Source organism: Amblyomma maculatum, chromosome 1, assembly GCF_055883805.1.
Source record: "Amblyomma maculatum isolate TAMU_Amacu chromosome 1, ASM5588380v1, whole genome shotgun sequence".
NCBI lineage: Eukaryota > Metazoa > Arthropoda > Arachnida > Ixodida > Ixodidae > Amblyomma > Amblyomma maculatum.
Genome location: NC_139344.1, coordinates 311,821,667 through 311,849,611, shown reverse-complemented (window position 1 = coordinate 311,849,611; position 27,945 = coordinate 311,821,667). Strand labels below are relative to the sequence as shown.

Sequence of the window (27,945 nt, the reverse complement as noted above, 5' to 3'; positions counted from 1 at the left end):
TTGCGGACTGCATATTGGTTGTGTAGTGTCAAAATACACACATGCATCTCGATTTCAGGACATTCAATACCCTCGGGTGGTTACAAAATACTCCAGTTGTCATGATAGCCAACTGCAGCTATGGGATAAAAAAGTTATAGGGACATAAATCATTGCAAGAGTAACAAAACTGCATAAATTTGCACTGTTAAAAATATTAAACACTACACAGCGAAAGTAGTTTTGCTAGAACCATTGCTGTGACTGACATGGCAAACAGTGCTTGTTGCCTTTAGTGATGTGTTGAGCACAAGGCCTGCATGGAGATTTTAATTCTTTCAGGTAGGCAGAGTTATGTCCTGTTTTTGTTGTGTTATCATACATGCAGGCCAAGGTAATGCCATATGCTCCTTGGTTCCAACACTGCAATTCTGAAAAAGTGACTGCCAACACAGGCCCGATGTACACCGTCCCACTGCTGACCGTGTATGTTCCTAAGTGATGTCCAAGTCTTGGGCAGACACTAATCGACGCAGCTCACAAAGCAACATTCCTGCCAAGGTGGTTGCCTACCATAAAACCCACATGCCATAGCTGCCATTCATGGCAGCCCAGAAGTAATGAAGTGCTAACGAAACTCATTTCAGATGTTCAGTGAGTTTACACAAGAGGGAGTTGTTAATATGGTTAATTAGTCATCCAGTGAAATTTACACTGTATTTATTTTGTTAAACAAAGCTCCTTTTGTGAAGTGAAACAAGCTCCTAGTAGCCACAGGCAAAAAGTAGGCAAATGGCAATACATATTTAAATACGTATTGTGAATTGTGTTTTATTGTCGGATTCTTTGAAGGGACACTAAGGAGGATGGAAAGCAGTTTTTCTGTATCGCTAAGATACAGTGTTCTAATCTTAAAGAGACCACACGAGTCGCTTTGGGACATTAAACCCCACAAACCATTAAAGAGACCACTTAAAATGAAAGCAGAGGTTTTAAAAGGATGGAAAGACCAAAAAACAGAACAAAGATGCTGCCATTGCCAGCCAATTTTGCAAGTAAAATGCATGCTTCCACACAGAAGTTTTGATTCAGATTACTGCAAGATATAGTGTGTCATGACCCACTCTAATGTGGCAGTGACACGTCCTTTTCAGCAAGGTCATCATGAATCGACTCATGGGAAGGCTTCCAATTTAAATAGGTTGAGGTTTTGAGGAGTATTTGGAAAGAAATTATGGTGCCCGGACTTACTTTCGGAAATGCGGTTTTGTGCCTAAAATCAGAGGTACAGTCGGCATTAGAAATAAATCAGAGATCCGTTGGACGATTAGCACTAGGTGCCCACGGCAAAACTACAAATGAGGCGGTACAGGGAGATATGGGCTGGGCATCTTTCGAAGTACGGGAAGCTCAGACTAAAATATTATATGAGGAACGCCTGAGGAAATTGGACAGTAACAGATGGGCAGCTAAAGTATTTAAATACCTTTACTTAAAAAGCGTTGACTCACAATGGAGGAAAAGAACTAGGAAACTAACCAGTAAGTATGCTAGTCACAAGGACGGAGAAATAAAGAGCATTAAGCAACAGGTGAAAAACACAGAAGGTAAAAATTGGATACATTCGATGGAAAAGAAACAGAGTGTGGAATTATACCAAAAGTGGAAAATGCAGATCAGGAAGGAAGATTTCTTTGATAACTCAAGAGGCAGTGCTTTACTTTTTGAAGCTAGATCAGGGTGCCTTAGAACACGCAGCTACAAAAAGAAATTTAACAATGGAGATGACGCATGGTGCTGTATGTGGTAACTCCAGTGAAACAACTGACCATATTATACTCGAATGCAATGGTATCCATCCGGAAGTCGATGCAGGCACAGTCACTACGGATGCGAAAGACACAGCTGAAAGCATCTGCAGTGCAAAAGTTTCCTTTTGCTTTTCTTGTTGCGAAAAATTAACGTGAAAGGCTCGCGGTGAGCCAGGCGAGCTCACCGAGAAATGGCTACAAAACCAACCCCTTGTTTACATTCAGAGATAGCGCACTTTTGGAGAAGCAAGCAAGCTGCTTACCAAAAACTTGCCTTCCTCTCAAAGAATCTGTTAGTCATTCCAGCCACAAGTTGTAGCACCGAAAGAAACTTCAGCGCTATACCGTCGGGCTCATTATCCAGGAGCGCCGCAAACGCCTCAATTCAATGCATAACTTGTTGTTTTTGTACAATAAGTTAATTCTACGTACGTGCTATACCTCTACATATTAAGCAAATTTGCCATTTCAAATGTGAGAACTCAACATTAAAAAATCTTGGATAAAACTTTTCCTGAAATTACTTTTTTTTTTCATAGCTTCAACTGCTATTATAGCATGACAGTCCAGGTCGGACCCGGGTCTTAAATATGAGCGCCGGGCTGGGCCGAAATGCGCTCAGTCCCTTTCAGAGTCGGGCTGGGCCGGGCTTGGGTCTAAGCGTCAGGCTTGAGCCGGGCTCGGGCTCAAAATTTCGGCCCGTGCACACCTCTATCACACACTGCCTTCAACATACATACAAAGCTGGGACTATAGCACTTACCCACACCGCATACAAGCATTTTCTACTCAAAAGAAGTACAAAATGCTGCTCTGTTGCTCTGAATTAGAATTAAAAGGCCAATAAATGTGTTAGGAGCAGTATCATTTAACTTTATGCAAGGCACAAAATATATCTTCAAGGGTAACAGATGCCTCTTAGGACAATATAAGAAATAACGGCCAACAACAAATAGGGCATTCTTTATTTACGCTGTTATTTTGGTCCAACTTGCTCTAACGTTTTTAAAAATAAACAGGTGCTAGCCGACTGAAGAAGAATCCACCAATATCATGTCATAGATCACTTATAAAAGCACAAGCAAATGAAACATTAACTTTATGTTAAATGACACACATTATCCACCATATGCATTAAATAAACGTGGAACACAAGTGCAATCAGGCCGCGGAAAGTTAGCGGAATTCCAAGTTCCGTCCCGTCTAATTCACCACGCCTCTTCACACACGGAGGCAAAAAGCGTAAAAGCAAAAGATGGGAAGAGGATTTCTCCTTCGCACTTGAATTTTTCCTTCGCACCGATGGCGCCGCGGCTCCGCTTAGGCTCCGCTGCCCAGCTGCGCCCTCGGACGAACCATAAATGTTCAGACTCCACTCGTTTTGAATTTGAACCAACATCTGCATCGGTCGCCTGGCTAGCCTAACGTCGTGATTTTTCTGCGTGTTAGCTTATCGGCCACAGTCACAATTGTTCTTCGCTGCTTTAGTACACTGTGTGTCTCATTCCTGCTGGCTCTCCGCCCCTTCGTAAGAGGAAATACTTTTGTTTGTGTACAGCTCCAGTTCCATGGACCCATCTCTTCTGCTGATTGTGTTGGCCATTATATTCGACGGCAGCCGCTGTGGTTGGTGTTGTTGAACTTGTTACCTTCATGTGCTGTGGAGAGGCGCAAGTGCATTTTGAAGACTACGGTTTTTCCAGGAAGAGTAATGCAAATTTTTAATTGTGTATTTTGGTTATGTACAGCACGGCAACATGCGATTACTTGCAAAAAATACCAACCACCAGGTAACTAGAACGCAAGCATTTACTCTATTTTCCTGCATTGCTTTGCTGGTACGAAATGCATAGAATGAATATCTGTATCATTTATTTAATTTCTCATCAACTGTGCACTTGCTGACACAACCAGTTCTGTAGGGTCTGCCAGAAAACTGGGTTCTTTTGCTTTGATAAAGCAGGCATGCAAGATTGCAATGTTAGCAAAGAAAACTACTGTAACCTTTTGACCATGTAAAGTTGCTGTGTGTGTGATACTCCATCACATCTTGTCATTCTATATTTCACGTGCAAACAGTTAATAAAAGAAGGGAAATGATATCTGTTCTCTGTGCCATTTCTTGCCGCGGTTGGGTATGCTTGCTCGCAAGCGCGTGCGCTCTCGAGAACGCTATGCCTGTAGTTTTGTTTCCATCACACAGTTCTGCCGCGAGCAGGTCGTGCCACAGCATGAACGGAATGTTGCAGTAGAAAATCCGCTACAGCGTTCTCCCGGGTGCGAACGCACGCAAGTGTGCGACCTGCGTTGCTTGAAGCAATCTGCTGACACCCCCTTCAGTGTACGGTTTTTTATTGCGAAAGCAATATACTACGCTAGGTTTCGAGCCTTCAGCGTAGTGAGGTCCGGTAGTTGCGCTTTACGCCACAGTGACTACTGACGTCATACCAGCGCGAGATCTGGGCTACCAAGTCTGCTCTTCAGCGTAGCGTGGCTGGTAGCCACGCCGGGTGTCTCGCGCTTCTCTTACTAGGTGCGCTGTGGTCTAACAGGTGGTGTCGTCTTCCATTGGAGACACTTTGCCTCTCTTCGGTATGTAGAGAAGGGGAGGCTGCGCTTTATAAAGTATGCCATTTCAGCACTTGTAAGACAGTTCGTCATGCTGTCTGAGAAGCAGAGGGGAAGGCGGCTCGCCAGTGTGAAGCCAGGAAGCGACAGCGAGCTACGGAGACAGAGGACCAACCGTGCTCAAGATGCGGCTTGGCGAATGCGTGCTTCTCAAGCCACTGAAACAGTTGCTTTCGCAATCTCCTAGGCTTAACTACAGCTAAGCCACTGTGAATTTTTTTGGACCGCTACGCTATACGGCCTCCCCTGTCATTTTTAACGTGACCCCTCCCGCTACGAATGTAGCTAAAGGGGAGTTTGGCACTAGCGTCTGTAACTCATGGCCGCTGGGAGGTATAGGAAGTTTCATTCCCCCTCCCACCTTGGGTAAAATCATCATCATCATCAGCCTGATTATACCCACTGCAGGGTGAAGGCCTCTCCCATATTTCTCCACTTAACCTGGGTAAAATCACAGGGGAAAAAAGTAAAGTCATTCGCACCCTCTTGTTAATGCTGAATGGAATCACAAAGAGGTTCACAATGGCAGAAACACAACATGCAAAAGCTTGGAAATGTGACATTCAATAGCCATCTTGATAAGAATGTGGCTATTTGGGACTGTTTGTTTCATTCTTGCAATAAAAAACTAAAACCAGCCTTTGTTCTTACAAAGAATTATTCCAGTAATGGAAGTATCAGTGTAACAGCTGCACTGTACAGCTTGACAACAGGCAGCTGAAGAGTTTGTGACTAGAACATGTTTTGTCACACTTGGGAGCAAGGAATGTTTGACTGGCATCCATAAAGTGATGCCTGATCCGGGCATTGTAATGTGGATGCAGAGCTCGCATGCGTCCCGCATGGGCGGGTACATCCCAGCACTCAATTCCATTTTCTTTCAAATGGCAGCACTCAATTTATCCTCAATTCCGAGAGGTTTTCCATGAGAAACCAGAACATGTGAGCACTCCACACATTCCAATAGCCAATTGCTTCAGTCATAGCACGCATTTTCTTTTTTCCGCATGTGCTATTTGGGAGAAACGCTTGGTTTTGACCAAGGATAGGGATAGCCCAGAAGCAAATGCCTTCTTCTGTAGAGCACAATTAAAAACACAGCATAGGCTGGCAGGCGCTTGTTCTGATCCTTCCATGGCTAAGAGTCTGTGGTTCATGCCTTTTCACACTGCCCTGACAAGCGGTGTTGCTTAGGAGGCCAGCCGCTCATGCAGCAGGCGTTCAGCGTGATAGACCTTGTCCAGCACCAGGTACTGGCGTACCAATTTGAAGAGGGTGAGCGCATTGAGCAGCACCAGCAGACTCGCTGTGAGCAGCCGATGCCATTCGGACGAACTGGTCAGCAGGTAGAGCAGGAACAGCAACTGTGCTGCCTGCAGAGCCAGCGCACCTCCAACCACTGCAGCTGGACTGCGGAACAGACCATAGAAGCGGCCGTGCCACGGGTGGCCTGGTTCTGCGGCATTGCTCACACCCTCAGCTCGGAAGAACTCTCGACTGTGCTTCACCAGATTGTTCTGTGGCCACAGCACAGTCTCGGACCACCTGCGTTCCAGAGAAAACGTAACTGAGATGAATGGATACTACCTAACAACATGCATTCTATGACCTTTTTCAACCAGAAAAGCAATGGGCTAGCATCTGTACACTGCGGAGCGACATTGGTGGCACATCCAACTAAGATATGGTATATGGGTTTCATGTACACTGCAGTTGAGGGCCACCTGGAAAAGGGGCTCGACATGCAATCGATTCTCCTTTCCAGGTGGCTGCAAGCCTTTTCCAGACTGACGCAGTGAGTAGGCTTCGCGCACTTGTGCGGGAGCTTACACTCGCCTTGTGGAATTCTGGCCAGTTTGCAAACCCTCGCTTAAAATTCCTAGACCCTGATCTGAAGCTCTGGCTTACATCAGGCCTACCCCAACGTGAAGAAACTTTTCTGTGCCCCCTGTGGGTTGGTGTAGCGTTCACCAACCATTATTCATTCGTAATATGTATGGTTAATAGCCTTGCATGTGCCACCTGCAGGTGCGGCGAGACTATAGCCCCATATACAGTGTTGAAAGACGGTCTCTCTGCCATGTGCTCGAGCATCTACGTAGATGGACACCCGCTGACAGAAATGAAGATTCTAGGCCACTATTATTATTATTAAACCACTGGCCGCGGCAATCGTCAGCGGTGAAGGTCTCGCACTGCTCTGCTTCTTGAGAACCATGGCTGTGATTTTGCAGCATGCTATACGGACTTCATATTCCTATATCTCCCTTTTATCCTTCACCTTTATATCCACTCACCCAGTGCACGGTAGCAAACCGGTTTCTTTTTCCACTTAACCTCCCTGCCTTTCCTCCTCCAGCTACCTAAGGCTTTTTAACGCGGTAGCGTTAAGGAGCTCGTGTCGCAGAAAAGCCGGTGTCGTCGGCGGCGTTGGCCATGAGCGATAAATCTCGGCATGCACTTCCTATATAAAAAGAAACTTCCATGTGCGGCGCTGCCCCAACACGTGGCGCGCCACTCGCCCCTGACGTTTCGCCGTGCACCCTCACGGGTTGTAAAATCAAGCGTCTTAGATCACTATCTTCGCTCACCCGCTTCTCCCCTTCGGGCCGCGCAGGTACCGGTGCGAGGATGCCCCAATACCCTTGCGTTTAATAAGTTTTCTCGCTCTCTCCCCTTCCAACATCCAGCGTGCGTCACTCGACCAGTGGTGTTTAGGCGACGCGGCTCCTCTTTCCGCTCACAGCGCGATTGCTAGGTGCAGCGTCTGATGCCGGACGCCTCTGACGTGATCGCTGCGCCGTAGCGCTTCTGCTGGGAAAGCGTCCCCTACGATGTAATAACGCTATCGCGTTCCACTCTTGAAGGCGAAGCTTAAGTGTCCACCAAATTTTAATAGCATCCTCGATCGCCCGCACCATTGCGCACCGGGGCGCCCTGGTGCGCACCATACATCCTCGATCAACCTCACCAGTGCGCACCCGCTGTCCTCGATCACCGGAAGCGCCCCTTGCTGGGGCAGTTTTTCGTTGCCCCGTCACGCACCCAGAAAATCAGTGGTTCGCAGGGGTGCAATCCTGGCAAGCACTGCGGAACGCGCGCTGCAGGGAAGCTGCTTTGCCCTGTTGATGTGCTCGCGTCTGCACGCTGACTGACGAGATGGAGAAAAATAGTATGGATGATTGCCGCAATCGATAAACTGCTGTCAAGATCATATCTGGTTACGAAGACGGTACGACAACCGACCTCACACAGCGTAAACACGGTGAATGCTTGAAAGTCGCCCAGTTTTCTCGTCGGGCTGATCATCTAGCGCCTCAACGATAGCGAGCGGCTGAGTACGATTCCCTGCTTAACATCGCAGTGTGCAGAGCCTTTGACACATCAAGCTTGTAACGTACGACAGGTGCCTTTGAGACGTGAATCATGTTATTTATATGCAGTTCCGAAAGCATTTCTGGGTGAGCAGGAACGTACGTCTGCTACAATGTGATCGGCACGGCTATGAGAATTGTCGTGCTTTTAAGCTCAGCGGGGCTCTTACCCACTGAAGACGGCTAAAGAACAAGTCCTTTCATTTCTTGTTTTTGAGTAATCACGACTGCGTGCATAATGACTGGATTTAACTCACTTATGGTATGCAGGAAACAAACGTAGCGAACAAGCCGTCACCGTAATATTTAGCATATCAGAAAGTACACTCTATGTCATAATCGACCGTATAGCTGCTTCCATGACATCATTCAGTTCTCTTACAGACATTGTCGAATGATATATCGTACCGCTGATGTTGTTGCTTTCTACAACGGTATGTGTGGAGCACAGAGTTTGGCAAGATTGCAGCAGACAATCAAATTTGCGCTCCAGAAGAAAGGTGTCGCTGCATGCATGCACCCGCTGGGTGCATTTTGTCCTCGATGTTGATCCTTCTCAGGGTGCCACCGCCGCACTGCGCCGGTTTTGGGGATCGAGGATGCTATAAGATTGCACATCACTATGCACCTTACATTTAACCTTCACCGAAATGCAGCTGCCAAGGCACCACAACCACTGAGCCACTAAACCAAATAGGCAATTATGGAACTTCAGGTCAGTTTATTTGAAATATAGAATGACTTAACTGTGAATGTACACAGCTTGTGGGCTGGCAACAATGCCTATAGGGAACCCAAGTCGGTAGTTTGCTCCGCGACACCAGTGCTCTGTTTCTGACGCAGCAGATAGAAGCAGCCTTACCTACGTGCAGCCGCATAGCGCATGGCTTGCGGAGCCTGCGCAGTCCGCCTGCCAAGCACCACCACATGTACACATAGAGCAGAAGCACAAGGAGGAACAGTCGTAGAGACACGTGCAAAGTCCGTGCTTTTTGCAAGTGGGGCTTCTCATTTTTGCAATTTTCAGTCGGCTGACAAAGAAGCTGGTTGGAAACATGTTTTTTATTGGTGCTTTCAAAAGTGAGAAATTATGATTAACTGATGGACTGTCGTCACTGTGCACTGCTTCAGGTCTTCAAAAACGAGCCGCGGACAATGTTTTGGTTTGGTTTATGAAGTTTAACACCCCACAGTGACCGGACAATGTTTTTAAATAGCGCTTGTTGGCAGGCTCTGAGACATAGAAAAAAGGATCATGAACGTGGAATCACTACTTGAAAGAGAGAGGCAAGTGACAGATAACTTCAATAAAATTTTGGTTGGGGCTACTTGGTTTGCGCGCCTGTTCTTGTCTCTTCTCTGTAGATTGTCTAGTGTTTGCACTCATTAGTTAACTAAGAAAAAAGAGACAGGTACCCGAGGCGGGACATTGTGTTGTTAAGGTGTAGGAAACTAAAGAATAACGTGGAAGCCTCGATGTCTCTGTCCCTGCTGCTCAAAGAAAGGAATGGTGCAGTCTTTTCGTGAAGAATCATTGATACGAGTTTACACATCAACGAGTGCTCTGGACACCGATTAAGGAGCTTCCCTTCCCTTTGGGGTCACTCACACGGAAAGGGCCCACTCAACTCTTTGACGACAGATGTTTTAGGCAACCCCCACTACAAGGTCAATGAAACTAAAGACTTACCCCGAGATGGAGACTGCTGTCATTACATGGATAAAGGAATATTCCATTAAGTGCATTCCTGCAAAGGCAGCGGACTTCGCCGGCCAAATGGGCATTGGAGGGCTGGTTATCTCATCTCAAGAGCCACCATGGGCTGACATATAAAAACTTCTGTGGAAAGGCAGCTGCAGTGGACAAAGAGAGAGAGAGAGAGAAAACTTTATTGTTGGGAGTAGGGTGGCTTGCGGCAACTTCTTCAGCGCGGTTTACGGCGCCCAATGGTATATCGGGGCTCGCGTTACGCAGCACTTCCTCCCAGGATTCAAGTGAGGGAGCTTCTAAGAGAGCCCTGGGAGGTGGGTCCTCTGAGCAATCCCACAGGATATGATTAAGGTCGGCTTTCTCTCCGCACTTAGTGCATGATGAGCTTATGCTGTCCAGAAATATGTGTGAGTAAACCGCAGGGTTGGAGGAGTTCGTTTGTAGTTTCCTCCAAACAATTTCTTGTTGTCTTGTTAGTGATTTGTGTGGTGGTGGGTATACTCTCCTAGAGAGTTTGAAGTGTTGTGTAAGGTCGCTATATGTGAGCAATCCTTCCATTTCAAGTTCCTCGGCATTAGGTCTCACCGCTCGGCTGACAAAACCTCGAGTGTGTTGGTGAGCAGCCTCATTGCCTCGGTTCCCTGAGTGGGCAGGTGTCCATACGAGTTCTATCTCTCTGTCGAATCTGATATTCGCAAAGATGTTTCTGGCAGTATTTGATATTCTGCCACGCAAGAAGTTACGCATGGCAGTTTTTGAATCAGTGACAATTATGTCTGCATCTGTTGTAGCAATGGCTAAAGCGATTGCGGCTTCTTCCACCTGGTCCGAGTAGCGGACTTTGACCAAAGCAGCTGATACGCATTTACTGGCCTTACTGTACTGCTTAAATACACAGATGGCAAAGGCACCTTCAGCCATATTGTAGTCCGAGGTGTCGGTATACACCACCTCATCGTGATTTCGGTACTTTCTGTTTAGGGCCCTAGCTCTAGCTTTCCTCCTGCTTTCATGGAAGGAGGGATGCATGTTTTTGGGCAAAGGTTTGGAGATAATTTTGTCGCGCACTCCTCTTGGTAGTGGTCCTGGGTGGTTGGCTAGTGGTTCGGCATTAATTCCCATGCGGTTGAGAATTTGTCTGCCTGCTTTAGAGTTCGTTAGTCTTTGTAGCTGTGCTGTCTTATGTGCTGTGATCAGCTCCTCTACAGTGTTGTGTATCCTAAGTGAGAGAAGTTTTTCGGTTGAAGTGTTTCTGGGGTAGACCTAGCCCAGCCTTGTAGGTGCTTCTAATGAGTCTAATTTCTCCTTGTCAGATAGAATGAGGCGGAGATAAAGGACTGAGTATCGACTTAGTAAAAAGGTATGGATAAGACGGCAAATGTCAGCCTCTTTCATTCCTCTCTTTCTTGCCGTTACTCTGTGCATCAGTCTAGTGATTTGTTGCACAGTCATTTCCAGCCTGTTGATAGTAACATTGCTCTTCCTATTGCTCTGGATGTAGAGCCCGAGTACTCTAATAGTATCGACTGTAGGTATGGGCACTCCGTGCAGGCAGACTTTTATCTCTACTTTGTCTTGCGTTTTCCTTCTGACTGCTAGTAGTTCAGACTTAGGTTGTGAGCATTTCAGCCCAATCTGGTTAGCGTATGGCTGGACTACATTCACTGCTTCTTGAAGCGTTTCCTCTATGTGAGCGTCCAAACCTTTTGTTGCCCACAAGGTGACATCGTCAGCATATAGGGAGTGTTGAAGATCTTGGATTTCTTAAGTTTGGGAGGCAGACCTATCAGTGCTAGGTTGAATAAGAAGGGAGAGAGGACTGATCCTTGCGGGGTTCCTCTGTCTCCTATTGCTATTTTGTCCGATCTAAGTCCTGCGATACTTAGCTCCGCAGTCCTTCCCAAAGAAAGAAAAGAATGTGAAACCTGTGAAAATTGAGTCCCATGTGAACAAAGGAGTATATTGCTGATTACTCGCTCTCTGATGTCTTCAATGCTGATGAAACCACACTTTATTTTAAGTTGCTCCCAAACAAGACTGTGAGTTATAAGGGCGATACGTGCTCAGGCGGGAAGCGAAGCAAAGAAATGGTTACCGTGCTAGCGTTCGCGAATGTGACGGGCATGGAACGGTGCCACTTGCTAGTGATAGGCAAAGCAGCGAAGCCTCGTTGCTTTAAAAGCCTGAAGACTCTCCCTGTTGAGTACACTTCGAACAAAAAGTCGTGTATGAAGCGAGCAATCTTCACAGACTGATCGCGCACACTGGACAGAAAGTTCGCGGCACAGAATAAGAATACAGTCGAACCCGGTTACATCTAACCCGGATGTATCGAATTTTGGTTATATCGAACTCACGAAATATCCCCTTGAAAATCCCATGTAAAAGTATAGGAAAGCCACGTCATATACCGAACTCAATTTCACCGGTCATTCGATATATCGAACTCCGCACCACGCACTGGAAAGTGTGCCTTCCCCAAAGAAAATCGCATCACCCTTGGCCGTTTGCCGCGTGACGTTTTCAAGCCACGCGCGCGCGGAAGGAATGAGAGGGGACAGTTCGGCGACGGCTTGTCTGGGCAGCACCGCGCCCATTCCCCAAAGGCGCGCGCATCTGCAGTTGTCGTTTCCCGCGCGCCAACACATGATGTTTGCAAGCCATGTGCGTGGGTGTGCCTATTCTTTTGCCGAGCTATCTCTTTCCTTCAGCACGCGCAACGCATGCGCCAAGCCAGCTCAGCCCGTTTTCAGCCAGACGTCGGACGCTTTCTCCAGCGTGTGTTGCGAACCCTCTGCATGCGGCGGCGCGGCGGCTGACGTGGCTATGGCGCCTGCGGATGTTAAGAAGCGGCAGCTCTCTCTGTTTATTTTTTTTTTATTTTTTCGAGAGTCATCCTTTCTTATCGTTGTGCTGTACGCGCGGCGTAGCGTAAGATATGGCGGCTGCGGACGTTAAAAAGCGGCACAGTTTTTTTCTTTTCTTTTTTTTTTTTTTGCGGGGATGTTTATTTTTATGTTTTATTTTTTATCGTTTATCCTTGCATGTATGAATCAGCGAAAGAACGTGGTCAGCTGCTGCGATCATGACGCCCGCCCCAAGCGCGGCGTGATAAATCGAACGAGGCTCGTGCAATCAAGCCATCACGGGCACTCTGCCAAGTTCGCTCCCCGCCACCGCAGGAGCTATCAAAAGATAAACGCGCCCTGGCGTTATCGCTGCGCAGCATCTTGGCACACTGCCAATAAGCTGTGGATGAGACGACCGAAACGAACTGACGCGCGTCATCGACATGCAAGCGAAAATGCTCGCGATTTCTGCCGCCGCGGCGACACAGAAACCTTGTTTTGAGCTGCCGCGGTGGCTCGAGCGGCGAGAGGGACGCAGTTCCAACAAGTTTGAAAATTTTCGCTCTGTCGCTGCCGCTCGTCGCTGAGATCGCTCAGTTGCTTGCATGTGAGTGAGCTGGCCTTAACGCATTTTTGTTTTTCAAATTCTCGGGTGCAAAAGTGGAGGGTGGGTTCATTATGCGAGTGGGTTGATTACGCGACAAATACGGTATCGTTTTTTCGCATCGTAAGTGCCGTCACAAGCCGATTTCTGTGTATCAAATTATCGATATATCGAACTATTTTGTGATCCCCTTCGAGTTCGATATATCCGGGTTCCACTGTACTCTTTTGTTCGTAGGCAACAGTTCTGCACATTGTGACGTCAACGAACTGAAGGCGATCCGCCTGGCATTTTTGCCAAAAAATACTACTGCTGTACTGTAGCCTCTGGACCTCGGAATTATTAAAAATCTCAAGACACTGTACAGGCGCCACCTCCTAGAGCGGATTCTTATGTGTATGAAAAGCGGCAAGCCGTACGATGTCAACCTGCTCGAAGCTTGCCACATGCTGGCAACATCGTGGTATGCCGTCAAGGCAGACACCATCACAAACTGTTTCTGCAAGTGTGGCTTCAGTAAAACCACGGAAGCCAGCAGTGCGACAGACTTTGACGTTCAAGTGGTTCAAGGTGCTGGACCCTGCCTACGGTGTTTTATTGGAAGGTGTTGACTTCAAGAGCTTTGTGGACGTAGACAACGGGGCCCTTAAGTGACGCCGAGGTTATCGAGGCTGCGTGCAGTCAGCAGCACGACTCACGCACTCGAGCGAGCATGCCTGACAGTGACGACGAGTTCAACAAAGAGAACGATCCGTTGCCACCCCCGAGCTCATGTGAAGCTGCATTGGCACTCGATTGGCTACGCACTATTTCTCCACCGATGCTGCGCTGGAGATGTTGGGCAAGTTGGAGACAATGCTTCTCGAGTCGTGGCAAACAAATGCAAATCACCGATTATTTTTCATTTTGATATGCTTTGATCGACAGTCTGCTGTTAATAAACATGTTTTTGGAGCATGAATAGAGTCATATTTCATCATTAAGCTTGACGCTCATGCCGGTACATTTCTTATTAGTTCCAGGCACGTAAATTTATTGGCTATTTTTACTTCCTTTGGTGTTTGGACTCGGATGATTTTAATACCCGCAATCGCCTACCACAAAGTGTAGTAGTGCGTATTCCGCAATAACGATCCCAAATTTGGCTTCGGTGGGTGTGATGACATCTTATTTTTTTAATGCGAGAGTATTACTTCGCTATGTTCACAGATTTCTGTCCGCAAAATCGTGTCCGCAGCAGTTGTGAGCAATTGAGAAGCAGTAGAGGTAAATGGGTGGTAAAAATAATTAGGCCAATAAGTTAATTAGGTAATTAATTACAGGCAAACAATGTAAAAGTTGTCTGCAGCAGTTGTAATTTTTTTTTGCTGCCCGCTCGTTAATTCAAATACCGCTTAACTCGAACAATTTTCCAGTCCCCCTAGAGTTCAAATTAACGAGCTTTTACTGTACCTCCAATTGGGGGAAGCCACTGAGACTTCTATGTGGAATGCTTTTCTGGATCCTGTAGGCAATCTCGTCTCCTCCAAAGGCAGATGCCAGGGGATAGCTGGCCCGAAGTATGCAGCACCAACAAGAAAACTCGTCGTACACCTGTCTTTTGCTTCTGGACAGTGAAGTGTATGGTAAATATGGCAAGCTCTAGTGGGCTTTGCATGAAGAATGTGGCATGCTCAGGAGATCCTTGCCGCCATTCTAAGAAGTAGCACTCCTATTCCCAAGCCAGAGAGTCTGAAGTTGTTCTCATGTAGCCTTTTTCCAAGGAAAACTTTGTTAATGTTGTATAGCTAGCCGGCACACACTGTATTATTTGCAAGTGCAACAAACAGCATTTGAGTTTTTGTGCATTGGTGTTCTTTGTTCCCTCTGCAGTCCTTTGTTCCCTCTGGGGCGGAAGACTGCCCCCTCATATCGCCACAGCTACCAACTTAATGTTTTATTGCGCACAGGTTCTGTAGCTGCTAAGGATGAGGACTCTGCTTTTGCTATTACCTAATGACACTATCTGCTTTTAATCGAATTATTTGTCATTTCACCCGTTTTCGAGTGGTTGTTATTTCTGGCCTAATGTTTACACTGTTTCTGTAAAAAATGAATGGGTGGTCGTGGGTCAGTGTCATTCCTGGTGCCTTAGTATCTATAAAAGTTGTGCCTGCTTTCAAAAGAACATTCAGTTGGTACCTGTCCTCTTGTTTGCGCATCTGCTGTGTAGTTTCTTCATACTGCATATTTTCCATGATCCCAGTCTAGCCACACTGTGGCCCGTGGTAGTTCTCTTGGCGTGCTCAAAGGTTGCATCTCGTTTTGGAAAGCTAAAGATCCTAGATGTTTTTGGCAATACAGTAAAAGCTCGTTAATTCGAACTTCGCAGGACCGGGAAAAAATCTTGAATTATCCGATGTTCGAATTATCGAATTGCTTCGAAAAAACTGCCAAGAACCATTTGCATTACGATAAATTTATCGTATTTACTCGCGTAACAAACCCACTCACCCACCCATCCTTGATTTTTTGCCTAAGAATATGAAAAAAAAAAAAAAAGGGAGGTGTCAGTTGTTAGCGGGTTCCTCCACTTTGCGCCGTCACGGTCCACAACGCGTTCCCTGGCAGAGTGCCAGGATGCTGCTCAGCGATGCAGAGTGCCAACACTTGTCCGGCTGTGCAAGCCTCGCTTTCAGTATGATCGCTTTATCATGCCATGGGCGACTGGGGCAGGAGCTGTCTACTGCCACAGCGGCAAACATCTTTTGAAGCGAACAATGCTGCCGGCGTCATAATCGCGGCTGAACCGCGTGCTTTAGTTGATTGATGGGTTGGAAGGATGGACAACTCTTGCAAAAAAAAAAAAAAAAAATTTGCATGTAACTCGTAACACCTGTTCGAAGTCGTAGCCTGTCAAGGGCATTGGCCGGGACTGCGCCGACAGTGCTTCTCCGTATTTTAGTTCCAAGTTTTGGAGGTTGCGCGGAAGAGAGAGCAGGCAACCGGTTCCGAAGCCGCCAACCCCTACCCTCCGGCAAAGTCGGCCGCCGTGCTGGTCATGGCGCCATTTAAGCTTTACCCTCTCTTCCATGGTTTTACCTGGTTTCATCTGTCCACGTTTTGGATGTGCGCAACCTCTAACTATGCCTCTCCATCGCGGAGGCCTTTATTTGGCCATGTGCTGGGCATCAGGCCGCCCAGAAGTGGCGGCGCGTAGTTCAAATTATCAGTAGCGGAACCGATTCGCGTTCAAATTAACGGGCTCTTTTGTACACAGACCTTTATGGAGTTTGGCCGGACCAAGTAGTGTAGTTCGAATTATCCGAAAATTCGAATTATCGAGGTTCGAATTAACAAGCTTTCACTGTAGTCTAGGAAAGAAAACAGAAACCAATAGCTAGTGCAGTGACTCACAGGTGATGTGGGGCATGGACATGGCGAGCCTCCAGGCGGCGCCAGCGCCCCAGGTGCAGGGCAGCCCGGTGAAGCGAGTCCAAGTAGCGGGCTGGGAAGAGCTGGGACGCATGCAGAGTCAGGGCAGCCAGCCATGCCAACAGGCCGTGCTGGGCCAGTGCCCAGGGCTCCAGGTGCAGAGAGGACGGCACAAAGCAGCACGGCTGCAGGGCTGCATAGTAGGTCACCAGCAGTGCCTGGAATTGATTCACGCAAATTGGCAGGTGACTAGATCGCATGATATCTCGAGACCACGACATGGAATGGAGGCACGGTTAAAGTGGGCATTTATGCTTACATCAGGTGGCCTCTTGCATAATTTTATATGCACCTTACGATTGTATGCTAATGTATATAAAAGACTACTAACCTAAGCAGGTAACAAGGTGAATGGACTCTAACAAAGATCCACCAGGCGAGCCATTAACTGCCTCATCATGACAACACTTAAGTGTCCCCCCAATTATTTTGAACCTCAGTTCTACTAAACAACACATCAACTATGTGGTGGCTACAATCTCGAGGTTTTGAGAAGACAATCTGACAGACTCCAATTGCACAAAAACTTGGTGCGTGTAATGTTCAGAGACAGGAAGCGCGCAAAAGGGGTCAGGAAAAAATATGACAATGATTTTCTCGACGTCGAAGTCAAGAATAATTAAGAAATGGGCATGGGCCAGTCAAGTAATGAGTGGGAATGAGAACAGATAGTTACTAAGGGTGACAAATTGGATTCCGAGGGAACGCAAACTTAGCAGGGGTGACAGAAAGGTTGGTGAAATTGGGCCGTAGTCAAGTGGATGTTTTTGGCAGGGTTAACTGGAGAGATATGAACCATGCAGTAGGCATTGATTGATTGGTGTGCGACGTCACAAGAACAGACGCAGGTGTGTTTACACGGCTTGGTTTATACAGTCAAATCTCGGTACTATGAACACCACATTAACGAATTCTTCTTAAGAATCCCCAGAAGATTGCCTATGTTTTCAAAATAAAACTATTTCAGAATTATGAATTTCAATATAGTTTATATTTCAAAATAGCGTACATATCTTGATTTTTTTTCTATAATCTAGGAACATCACTATTTACAAATTTGGCTAAAATTAACAGCACCACAGCTCGTAACTCCTCGCGTAAAACAGAAACCACCATTTCTGTGTGTATGGTCTGCGGGCTGCAGCCATCATCATCACCATACCTGTGCCAGCTCCTAGCGGGAAGATATTTTTGCAGGTCCTGGGCGCGCAATCACGTGACAGAAAAGTGACGTCACTCTGGCGTGCCCTGTCACGTTTCTTCTTTTTCATTTTTTTTTCCTATATTCTACTGGATGGAAAGAGGGTGGCTGCAAGATGTCTCTAAAGACCATGCTAGCCACCGTACCAATGCGCGGAAAGGATGAAAGGAGGCGCTTGCCATTCAGAGCGCGGCGTGGCTTCCAGCTGGAGGAGGGGAAGCATCTAGCCGTCGTGCGAACAAAGCACACAGCAGAACGCATGCTTTTTCTTTTTTTTTTTTCTTAGAAGTGAGGAGCGGGCAGGCTAGCAGCTAGCCAACATAGAAAGCGCGGCTCCAAACCAGTGAGGGCTTGGAGCTGCCCTCAGTTAAGCACAGAGCAGTATGCACGCTCACTTAAAGCCCCTCGACGCTCGCTTTTTTTTTCCTTCGCAGTGGGCTGAGCGGCAGCGGAGGTACCCCTAAAGATCTTAATGCTTATGTGCGCAGCGCGTTAGCTTTTGTACCTTAAGTTACGCCCGTTATGTGAAACAACTATAGAGACGAAAAACTGTCTGTCCGTAAGATATAGTAAGATCTTGTATAATTTCATAGTGTTACGTGGCGACAAGCAAGAAAACGGCACAACATGGTGACATGGTGAAGGATGATCTAATGGCTGGCCTAGTGCAAGGACTCCTCTCGCGCCACTGCCGATCTTCTTTGCAACACTTCCCGGGGCCGCCGAGGTGCACAACTGGATCCGGCGGCTCCTCCGTAAGAGGTAGAGCGAGCTGAACAACACTTGTGGCACAATCAATGAGAGCAGAATGTTCAGAGAGAAAGTCAAGGCCGAGGATTAGGTCATGAGGGCAGTGTTCAAGGTCAGTGAAGAGAACAGAAGTATGACGGCCGGCGATTGACACACAAGCTGTACACATTCCAACGACAGCAGAAGTACCACCATCAGCGACACGGACAACAGCTGAGAGGGCAGGAGTGAGCACTTTTTTTAGGCGATGGCAGAGACGGGTATTCATAACGGATACATTCGCTCCCGTGTCGATCAGAGCTGTAACAGTGATCCCGTCCACATCGATGCTAAGCATGTTCCGTCGGGCCTGGAGAATTGGAGGGTTTTCGGGTCGGGTCGTCAGAGCAGAATCACCTCCAGACACTGCAGCCATTAGTTCTCCGAACGACATTGAGCATACGGGTCAGGAGATGACGGACAGCGAAATCGAGGCGATGGAGAACGACGGCGACGGATGGTTGGTGAACAGAGTCTGAGTGTCGGAGCTTGAGAATTGCTGTTCTGAGGGCGATGAAGAGCGGCGGGAATAGACATAATCCAGGTAGTGTCGGTAGGTCGATAACGGACGAGTTCGGCAGAGTCGAGAGATGTGACCGACTCGGAGCAGTTAAAGCAGATAAGCCTGTTGTCAGGTGTTCTCCACTCATCTTGGTTGCGGCTGCAGCGAGGGTAGTACGGATGTCCAGAACCAAGTACAGGGGACACACGGCGAGCATTTGGGGAGCTAATGGAGCATATAGGTTGGATCCCGAGATTGGCGAATTCCTGCCAGACAACAGCCCGTATAAGGGCACTGTCCGGTACCAATAGTTGGGAAACTGTGGGATACACTGCTTCTAGCTCCTGGCGCACAAGTCGTGTCAGGCTGTCGGATGTTGGCAGAGGGCAAGGTGGGGTTGAGTCCACACAGGACAATGTCGCAGCCGTGTTCGGCAGCCGCATGAACTGCGAGGAAATACGGCGGCTTTTCGCTTGTTCAAACCGGCGGCATTCCTTTATGATCGCTTCAACCGTTCCGCAGTCCTTGTACACAAGCAAGCTGAAGACGTCGTCTGCTATTTTCTTTAATACATGATCAACTTTATCACTCTCTGATGCTGCGGTGTCAACTTTCACGCAGAGAGCCAAAATATCCTGAATATATGACACATACGGCTCTGTGGACAATTATTTTTGGCATGCGAGCTCCTTCTGCGCGGCCAGGTGACGTCCGATTGGCTTACCAAACAAGTCAGAAAGTTTCCGCTTGCAGAAGTCCCAACTGGTTAGTTCCTCCTCGTGGGGCTCGAACCAGACCCTTGCAGTGCCCGTCAGGCAGAAAATGACGTTAGCCAACTTCATGGTCGGGTTCCACCGGTTGTGTGCGCTCACACGCTCATACATAGCGAGTCAGTCCTCCACATAAGCACCATCCACTCCATTGAAGGTTCCGGGATCACATGGGTGGGCAATGATGATAGCCAGGGTGGGGGACGCCGATGGTGCGGCCCCGTCGCTGGGCATAGCTACAGAGCCGGGAAGTCGAAGACCGCTGCGGAGTTCTGTGCTTGCCATAGGCTACCCTGCACCTCCAGAGAGTAGACAAACAGAGCGTAGATGTATTAACAAATATTTACAAAGGGATAGCTGACCACAGACTAAATACTGCAGGCCAGCGGCACCCAGCAAGAACCACCCACACTTCGTCGTCCTCGTGTTCCCCACATTCCGCACGCGAGCACAGCACTTTGTCCTCATCGTCCCTTGACAATAGCTTATAATTACAAACGTAAATGTTTACGTGCTCTTAGAAGATGATGCTCTTAGTCTAACAGTTGTCTTTCCCGCCACTACAAGACTGCATGTGTCTGGGCACGCGTTCGTGCAAATAACTCATGCGCAGATACTCAATATATTTGCGGCCCCGCATACAGTTAGCGACTCCTGCACGTTTTCATTACAATGAGGAAAGCAAACGCGAAATCCCTGCAGCGCGCTGCGAAGCAGCAGACCCACAGCTCAGTGTCCCTGCGTTGCCAGCGTCGCTTCGAACACTATGCCATACCGACCAACCACCGGAAAAAAAAAAAAAAAAAAATGAAAGCAAAAGATTGCGAACGCACAGAATCGGCGCTCCCTCTACACTCCCCCCCCCCCCCCCCCCAATCGCCTTTTACTGAGCCGCGCGCCTCTCAAGAAAAGAAAAAAAAATATATATATCTATATATATATAAAAGAACCACGAGCATCGTGAATGTGACATGTAGGCTGCATCACTAATGTGTCACGTGATTGCGCGCCGAGGACCTGCTAAAATATTCTCCTGCTCCTAGCACCACCAAAAAGCTGTGGTTTGATATGCAGTAGCCAGCAGACCTAGCTGCCTGTGTTTTTTCTATCTGCATTGTGAGTCGTTTGCCACTTGGTCACTTGTGCCATTTGCGGTTGCGGAAAAGTTCCTTTTTATCGTTTTCGATTGCGGATCATATTATTGCGAAGTTTGTGGGAGATCTAACGATGACTGCAGCCAGCGAAGGTGCCAAGAAGAGGAAAGCAGCTTTTACGGGAAGAAAATGACGCAAGAAAAAAGCAAATCGGCCTCTGCAGGCAGCTAGTATTGCCCCATGGACCGCTGCGATCATTTTGAAAGACTGAGACAAGATTTTCAAACTTCATGGGACACTGAAAATGAGGTCATATCCAATGCTGATGTTTTTTTTTTTGCACATGAACGAAGTCCGTACTTTCATTGGTCGGTGTAATCACACACCAGATGGGGTGTTGCGCAAAGTGGAAGGTGTATGTGCTGTAATGTAGTGCATAGTCATGTTTGTTGCATGCACGCGCGGCAGAAGAAAATTACTGATTTCTTCAAATAAATCAGCTTTGAAGATAGTGCAACATTTTCATTTGAGGTTTTGCTTGTCTACACACGTGCCTATTGCTAAGGTACGCCATTTCCATACCCAGGTTTGACCACTGGCTTATAATCGCAGATTTTTCATTACACCAATATTTCAAAATAATAAACAATTTTTCGCGGTCCCACGGGATTCGTTATATCGAGATTTGACTGTATCAGGTGGACGTAATGTGGTAGGTAGCGATTGTGCGCTAAAGAGCAGCCACAAGGGTATCTGCAGATGTGAGCGCCACACCCTTTAAGATGGAGCTTAAATCTAAACCAGCATTGAGGCCCACGCTGAAATTCAGCCTATAGGACATCTGCAGCCAGACCTGGAAGAGGCAGCGCTTGAGTCGTTCATTGAAGTCATGCTTGTGACGCTCCACCTCCGCCCTCACTTCGGCTGGCACTGACGAGCACACATGCGCCACAGGCATGGGCCACTCGCGAATCAGCCCTGGCCTGGGGCCAAACAGCACCACGTGGATCACCCCTCTGCAGCACAAAAGTAAAAGCAACTATTCCACAGAGTATCAAACAGCGGTCAATGGTGCCTGTGGCAAAATGTAAATTGACATTTTCAGGACAGAACCAAGGTTAAAACTTACCTACATATGCCAGTTTAACCCAACTCAAAGCACTTGAAACAGAACAAGCATACTTTTTCAAGAATGCCTGCCAATGTCATCTTAATTTTGTGGCAGTAAACCATACACATGCTTCAAGCATTTACGGAAAGATAAACACAGAGACTCACTGGCCTACACATAAAAATATGGTTGATAGGCAATAGCCAATTTTGTTTGTTTTATGTATTTCTTTGGGCCTTCTTTCCTTCTGCAGAAGACCTGGCTAACTCTTCTGCTACCTCCCTTGACTGCTTCTTTACCGTGCATTGTTAGCCCACTAGCAATAACTTACAACAGGCTTCTGCATTTTTCTATGGACATTCTTTGCTATTTGGCATGTGATCGGAAAACTGAATTTCAGTTTACACTGTACTTCTTTTTTTTTTTTTTTTATGTGCTCTGAAGACATGGTAGAACTATTAGTCCACCAACAACGATTTCCATGCCGATTTCGGAGCCTTTGCTTTATGGACACGCTGAGCAATCTAGCATGCAATGAGTCAACTGAAGTTTCACTTTCAATGTTGTTCTCCTTTTTCTGTAGAGGTGCAATTTTTTTACTGCATTCCAAAAGACGCAGTAGCAATCAAGTCGAAAACGAGAAGCGCTAGCTTGGAAACGTTGCAAATCTCGTGACTTCGCCTCGCCTCCTGCTAATTTTATTGATACCCTGAGCAGCTAGGAGTCAGAACATGCTGCCTTTACCATCATAATTAAGTTTTTACAGCCATCACGAGGTAAACCAGGCTGAAACATCGGCATCTTCTCAACGGTTAGTTTCATTTTCGTTGTTGGCCTCGTTTTGCATGTACAAATATTACTTTGCGCCAGGAACAGTATTCAACTTGTAACTCTTTTTTTTATTATTATTATTTTTTTTTTCACGAATAGTGGCCAATAAGAGGGCCAACATTTTGTACATTGCAGAAAAATGTAAGCTTTTTTTTCCTTTTCAGGTACACATGTGGTTTTACAAATTTAGTTCTATATTTTTTGCGCAATCCTGTTCTTGGCAATTAAAATGTTTGTTGCAACAAAAATTTTGTTTTTAAAATTGTATACACAAAAACCAGATTTATTTAGCTTCTACTTTATGTTTTACAGAAAACATTAAATGTAATAAATTTTGTACAGAAAAGGAAACCTGAAACCTATAGAATATGATCATTTTCCCTATGGTAAGGAAAAAGTTAATGAGGGCACCACATGAGGCTACAAGAGAGAGAGACACTACTTGGGAAGGGAACTGTTGTCTAGCATCAATAATTACAAGCAGAGCTCAAGGACGTAAAAGCAGCAACCATTGTAAGCACTGATGTGGCTGACTGCATAGCAATGATAAGGTCTGACAATTGAACCATGTACTTTTAGTGGAGTTATTACATCCCAATGAATTAACAATAAAAATCCCTTTACAACCACCGAAATCAATCTGCACGAGGAGTTATGAAGGCAATCAAAACAGAATTCAAAACGATTAGGTAAATGTGTTATGAGACTTTTTGAAGGTGCGCATACACGCTATGACCACCCAACATAACCTTTTGTTTTTTGTTCTACACTGTGAGTGGCCGCGTCCATTAATGCAGCACAACACTTGCCTCCTGCTGACTCATTAAAGAGCCACTCGGATGGGGTCCAGCGAGAAAACCCCATGACAGCAAAAGTCTAGCCCTCAGAATACAGGTGATTAAAAACGGCCTTTCCCTCTTCAACTGATGCAGCTCAGAACTTAAAGATCACAAAGTGCTCCGCTCAAGAAAGCGTCAAGTTTACTTTCCTTTGCCACTTGCTCCTCCCCCTTTGCAGAGCAGATGAAAGAAATGGAGACGCCACAATCTCCTACTTCCCTTTTGACTGGCAAAAAAATGACGGCCCTTCCTTACTGTTTGATGCTATGGAGTGCCACTGACGATATAATATGCGGAAACTCGTGTGAACGCCAGGGACTGCAGTGTGCGGGCCGAAAGCACCCATAAATTATCAGCTCACTTTTGGGCACTTGCACTCAGTGGACATAGTGAAACTATTTGATAGCCACTTTCTGGATCCAATCAGGGGGCTATGAAAAATGCTCACGGGTAAGCGAGGCACAGAACGCTGAACACGCCATGCTTGCAGCACACATGGAAGGCGGCCCAAGCCACCAACCCCGCGGTGGCCACCAGCGTGAACCCCCGGCACATGGCTGTGGCTTGGGGCTTCCAGCTGGTTGGCAACAGCGCGGACACCCCCCATTTGGCCAGGGCCGCCGGCAGCGGGTGGCACATGACAGTGAGGCTGAGGATGGCCGCGTGAGGCTCCACCAGTTCATAGTGCAGTGCCTGGTCCTGGTGTGCGTGCGGCAGCCACCAGGCGGCCCGATGCAGCTGTACCTGCTGGCACACAAGCAGCACCACCGCAAACAGGGCTGCTTGTGCCTCAAAGGCCAGCTCACCATCAGCGGGCAGCTCGGGCAGCTGGATGTGGCGGGCAAGGGGCCCCTCTGGGTTCAGCCCCACCCTGCACACAGGTTGAAAGTTCACCCTGACGCAACCACCACACCATTTTAATGCATTAACATTGCAACGCCCAGGAAAAATGTAACTGCTTCCACTCATCTGCCAAATACCAAACTCCTCATGATAGCACAAACACATGGTAAAATAGGTCACCTTGCAGTATTGAGGCTACGTACAAGAGGTGCAAATGGGAGACAGGCTCTAGTGCCAACACCCCCTGACATTTTTTGGTACCAAAGCAACACACTAAGGCTAAAAGGCATGTCATATTGGAGGTCTCAAGGACCATACTTTCACGCAAATAACCCGCTCCAATAATCAGGAAAACACACAAAAAAGTAGATTTCAAAAGGAGGTTCATGGAAATGTGCCCTTCTGCATATACCATAATTCTCATCACCGAAAGTGCACTGCTGCACTGCTGGATCAATAAAGCATGCTCAAACGCTTCCACTGTTGTATTACGAAGTACATGGACTCAATGAAAACAAAACTGTGTGCAATCATAGCGACTGGCTATGTACTGAATGAGCACTGCAAGATAAACTTGTGCAGACCGTTAACTGAACGTCTGCATAGGTGTACAGGCGACGCAAAGGGTAGGTTATGCTCATGACAAAACGGTAATATCAACCACCTCAGGTTCTTAATATGTGCCAAAATCTTGGTGCAGGAGCGCTGTCGCATTTCACCTCCACCAAAATGCATCTTCCAAAGTATGGGATTAAACCAGCCCCTTTGAAAGCCATATGAACTTTTCTCCTGTATTGGGTCTGATCACTGTGTCCGTCATCAATTCTCTGACTTCAACAAACTATGTGGACAGCATATTCACAGTGGTGTTCAAGAAACAGAGATAAACAGTTTCTGTATGTTAAAGAACTGCAACTGTGCATCCATTAGTTCAGTGCATTTTCATTAAAGGAGGCACGTCATTCGACAGTAGTTCTTTTACTTTTCAAATAAATCGCATAAATATGAGGCGGGAGATTTTACTCAGTTACTGAGGAGTGCTGCAGACACCTCAATTTGCAACTTCCACCTTACAAAGGCAGCAAGCATTTCTCTCATCCTAACCACTGCAAAATGCTGGCTGTCAAAAAAGAAAGTTATGATAGGTCTGTGATTAACATTAATAGCCATTTCACTTATTTAAATTCTGCACTGGCCAGCAACAAATTCTTCAGAACAAATGCTGCGGATAGGGGACATGTAGCCAGCCAGCCATCTTTATTATTATTATTATTATTATTATTATTATTATACGGACAGCTTGCATTTTTCTTTGATGATATACGGATGTATGAATTTTGAGAATGCAGTTTGCTTATTATATTTCCCTTGTTTAATAAGATCTTGTTTAATGTGTGCTCGGCTCTCATCACCCGTCAATGGCGGTTAGGTTGAAGCAGGCATTTAGTTTCGTGCTGTGCATGCAAAACAGCCACATGGAGCACTAACTTAGTCCAACAAAAATGACGAGAAAGACAGATGCGGAGATGGCGGTGCGCAAACGTGCTTTGTGTCATGCTTCGCGACGTTGTCTTTGTAGCTTTTCCCAAGCGTTTCGTTCACTCTCTTCATCGAGACAGTATACGGTTCCGCACGAAAAGGAAAAATTTATTTGCCTCACCTGTTACCGTTTTCTCATCAGCTGCTACATGCATGAAAACTAACGAATATAAGACGAAACTAGGTACTACGTACCTTTCATCCGTCGGTATCACAGCCTTACTCGCGCCAGGCTTTGCGAAGTTTCTTCTGGCATTGGCAACTCTAGTCATTTCTGTTCAAGACTACACACTACACAGGTGCACGCAGCAGACGATGGCTGACACAACGAGACTACAGCCGGTCTCACGTGCCACTAGTTTAGGTATGGTATAGTGCCTAGAATATAGTATAGGGCAAGGAAGGCGAGCTACACGGGGTTGCATAATCGAAGAAGCCCATTTTCGTGCGACAAATTTTACGTCACGTACCAGTTTTATGTCGCGTACCAGGGAAAATAACTCAAGGAGGCACTGACTGTACTAGAATAGAAAGTATTAAAACCCGCCATGAATAGAGTTTTTTCGGCTAACAAAGTACCTAAATGTTGACTATTATGTCCCTAGTTGAGTCTGAATTTGTCCCCAGATTCGTGGCAGGCTGGCGGGCTTTTCGGCTCTTTCCTCGTTGTCGCCGAAATACAGACCTGGGGCCCGATCCTCGATATTCGCCTTTTCGGCCATGTTGTGACGTACCCGTGACGTAAATATTGGGGCGGCGCTAAAACGCGTATAAACAGAAATTGATGACGAAATTTAAAAAACAAGGAAAAAAGTTACAAAAAATAACGCCGTCGTCTGCTACTTGGCGCCGATTACAAAAATGCCAACGCTGCGATGCCAAGAAGCTGAAGGGTCGGTGCGAACAGTGTTTACGCTGCATACACGCGTCGCGCGGCAGGGCAAGGCTGAGGAGATAGTGAGATACTTACGTATACATTGCGGCTGTACTGTACTATTATAGTAACGGTAGTTGCGACCACAGTGCATCATAGTACACACGCTGTCGGACGTCCACCAGCAGCTAGGCTGAGCGAACGGCGGTACTCGACGCAAACCCCACAAACAGCCGGTCGTCAAGTGTGAGCGATGCCTCACTTGAGATGCCTGCATGTTGCTAGCTGTCCGTGTTTCATTTATGGACTTAGTCGCGCAGAGAAATCGGCGAGTATCAGGATTAAAGAATTTGTTTACGACTGAGAATTGGAAGCGCCCAACAGATTTTCGGGCAGCAGTTGCCTCTAGAGAAGAGACGCACCTATCCGACGACAACGCTGGCCTTCTCAGGGTATCACTGTCGTTGGAAACTGCCTGCGGCAGCCCACCGTTTCCATCATGTTAGCAAGTCTGCTACGGCCGGGTATACGTGTCGGCTTCTGTGGCGTAGCGTGCGGATATCGGCCCGACTGGAGCGGCGTAGTGAAAACACGCATAGTGGAGAGCTCGATTAGGCCATATATCTGGCGATCTTAGCATGCGCTGACATCGGACCACCTTTAGCGTGTTAATTCCATCGAAATGCGATCGTCGTAGCTGGGCTACGCACATATTGCGGGTCAGAGAGCCGAGCGTCTATAATCATTACTGAGCCATCGAGGCGGGGACGTTTTCACGCAGCCGCAAAAATAAGCAGATAAGATTTTCTGGCAGCAATGAAAATGCAATGAAAAGTGTATCCAGATGCCCACTGGCAGCAACAGGTTAGCTTTCACGCTGATGGCATTTAATGTGCCCTGAATTAGACATAGCACGCTGTATGCACATTTCACCGCATGCAGAGTGTGTCACTCTGTTGTGGCAGATGCCTCGTTAAAATAATAATAATAAAAAAAAAAGCTGTCGGTATTATTCTGCTTGGTTTCTGAGCATGTTGCATAAAAACATTTTATAAAAGTAGCAACACTGCTCGTCTGATGCAGGTGCACATCACACCACAATGTCACAAGAGAAACAAAATT

General features: G+C 46.9%; 1 protein-coding gene across 1 annotated transcript; it reads right to left on the bottom strand.

Annotated features, from left to right (window-relative positions):
• On the bottom strand, positions 1-27,177 carry LOC146207100 (transmembrane protein 39A). The gene is made up of 5 exons (XM_084599426.1): positions 26,145-27,177; positions 24,016-24,438; positions 21,640-21,802; positions 16,353-16,588; positions 1-5,963 (listed from the first exon to the last, which is right to left on the bottom strand). Exons 1-5 carry the CDS (start codon positions 26,219-26,221, stop codon positions 5,609-5,611), a joined length of 1,254 nt encoding a protein of 417 aa, XP_084455552.1. The 5' UTR covers positions 26,222-27,177; the 3' UTR covers positions 1-5,608.
• Positions 27,178-27,945: the final 768 nt, after the last annotated feature.

What these genes read in the sequence shown, in the direction of transcription:
- LOC146207100 (XM_084599426.1), bottom strand. Translation starts at nt 26,221, where the DNA reads ATGACTAGAGTTGCCAATGCCAGAAGAAACTTCGCAAAGCCTGGCGCG. An exon ending in GTTCTGTGCCTCGCTTACCC is followed by an intron (nt 21,803 to 24,015) that starts GTGAGCATTTTT and finishes TTTGTGCTGCAG; the next exon opens with AGGGGTGATCCACGTGGTGC. An exon ending in GTCCATGCCCCACATCACCT is followed by an intron (nt 5,964 to 16,352) that starts GTGAGTCACTGC and finishes TCTGGAACGCAG; the next exon opens with GTGGTCCGAGACTGTGCTGT.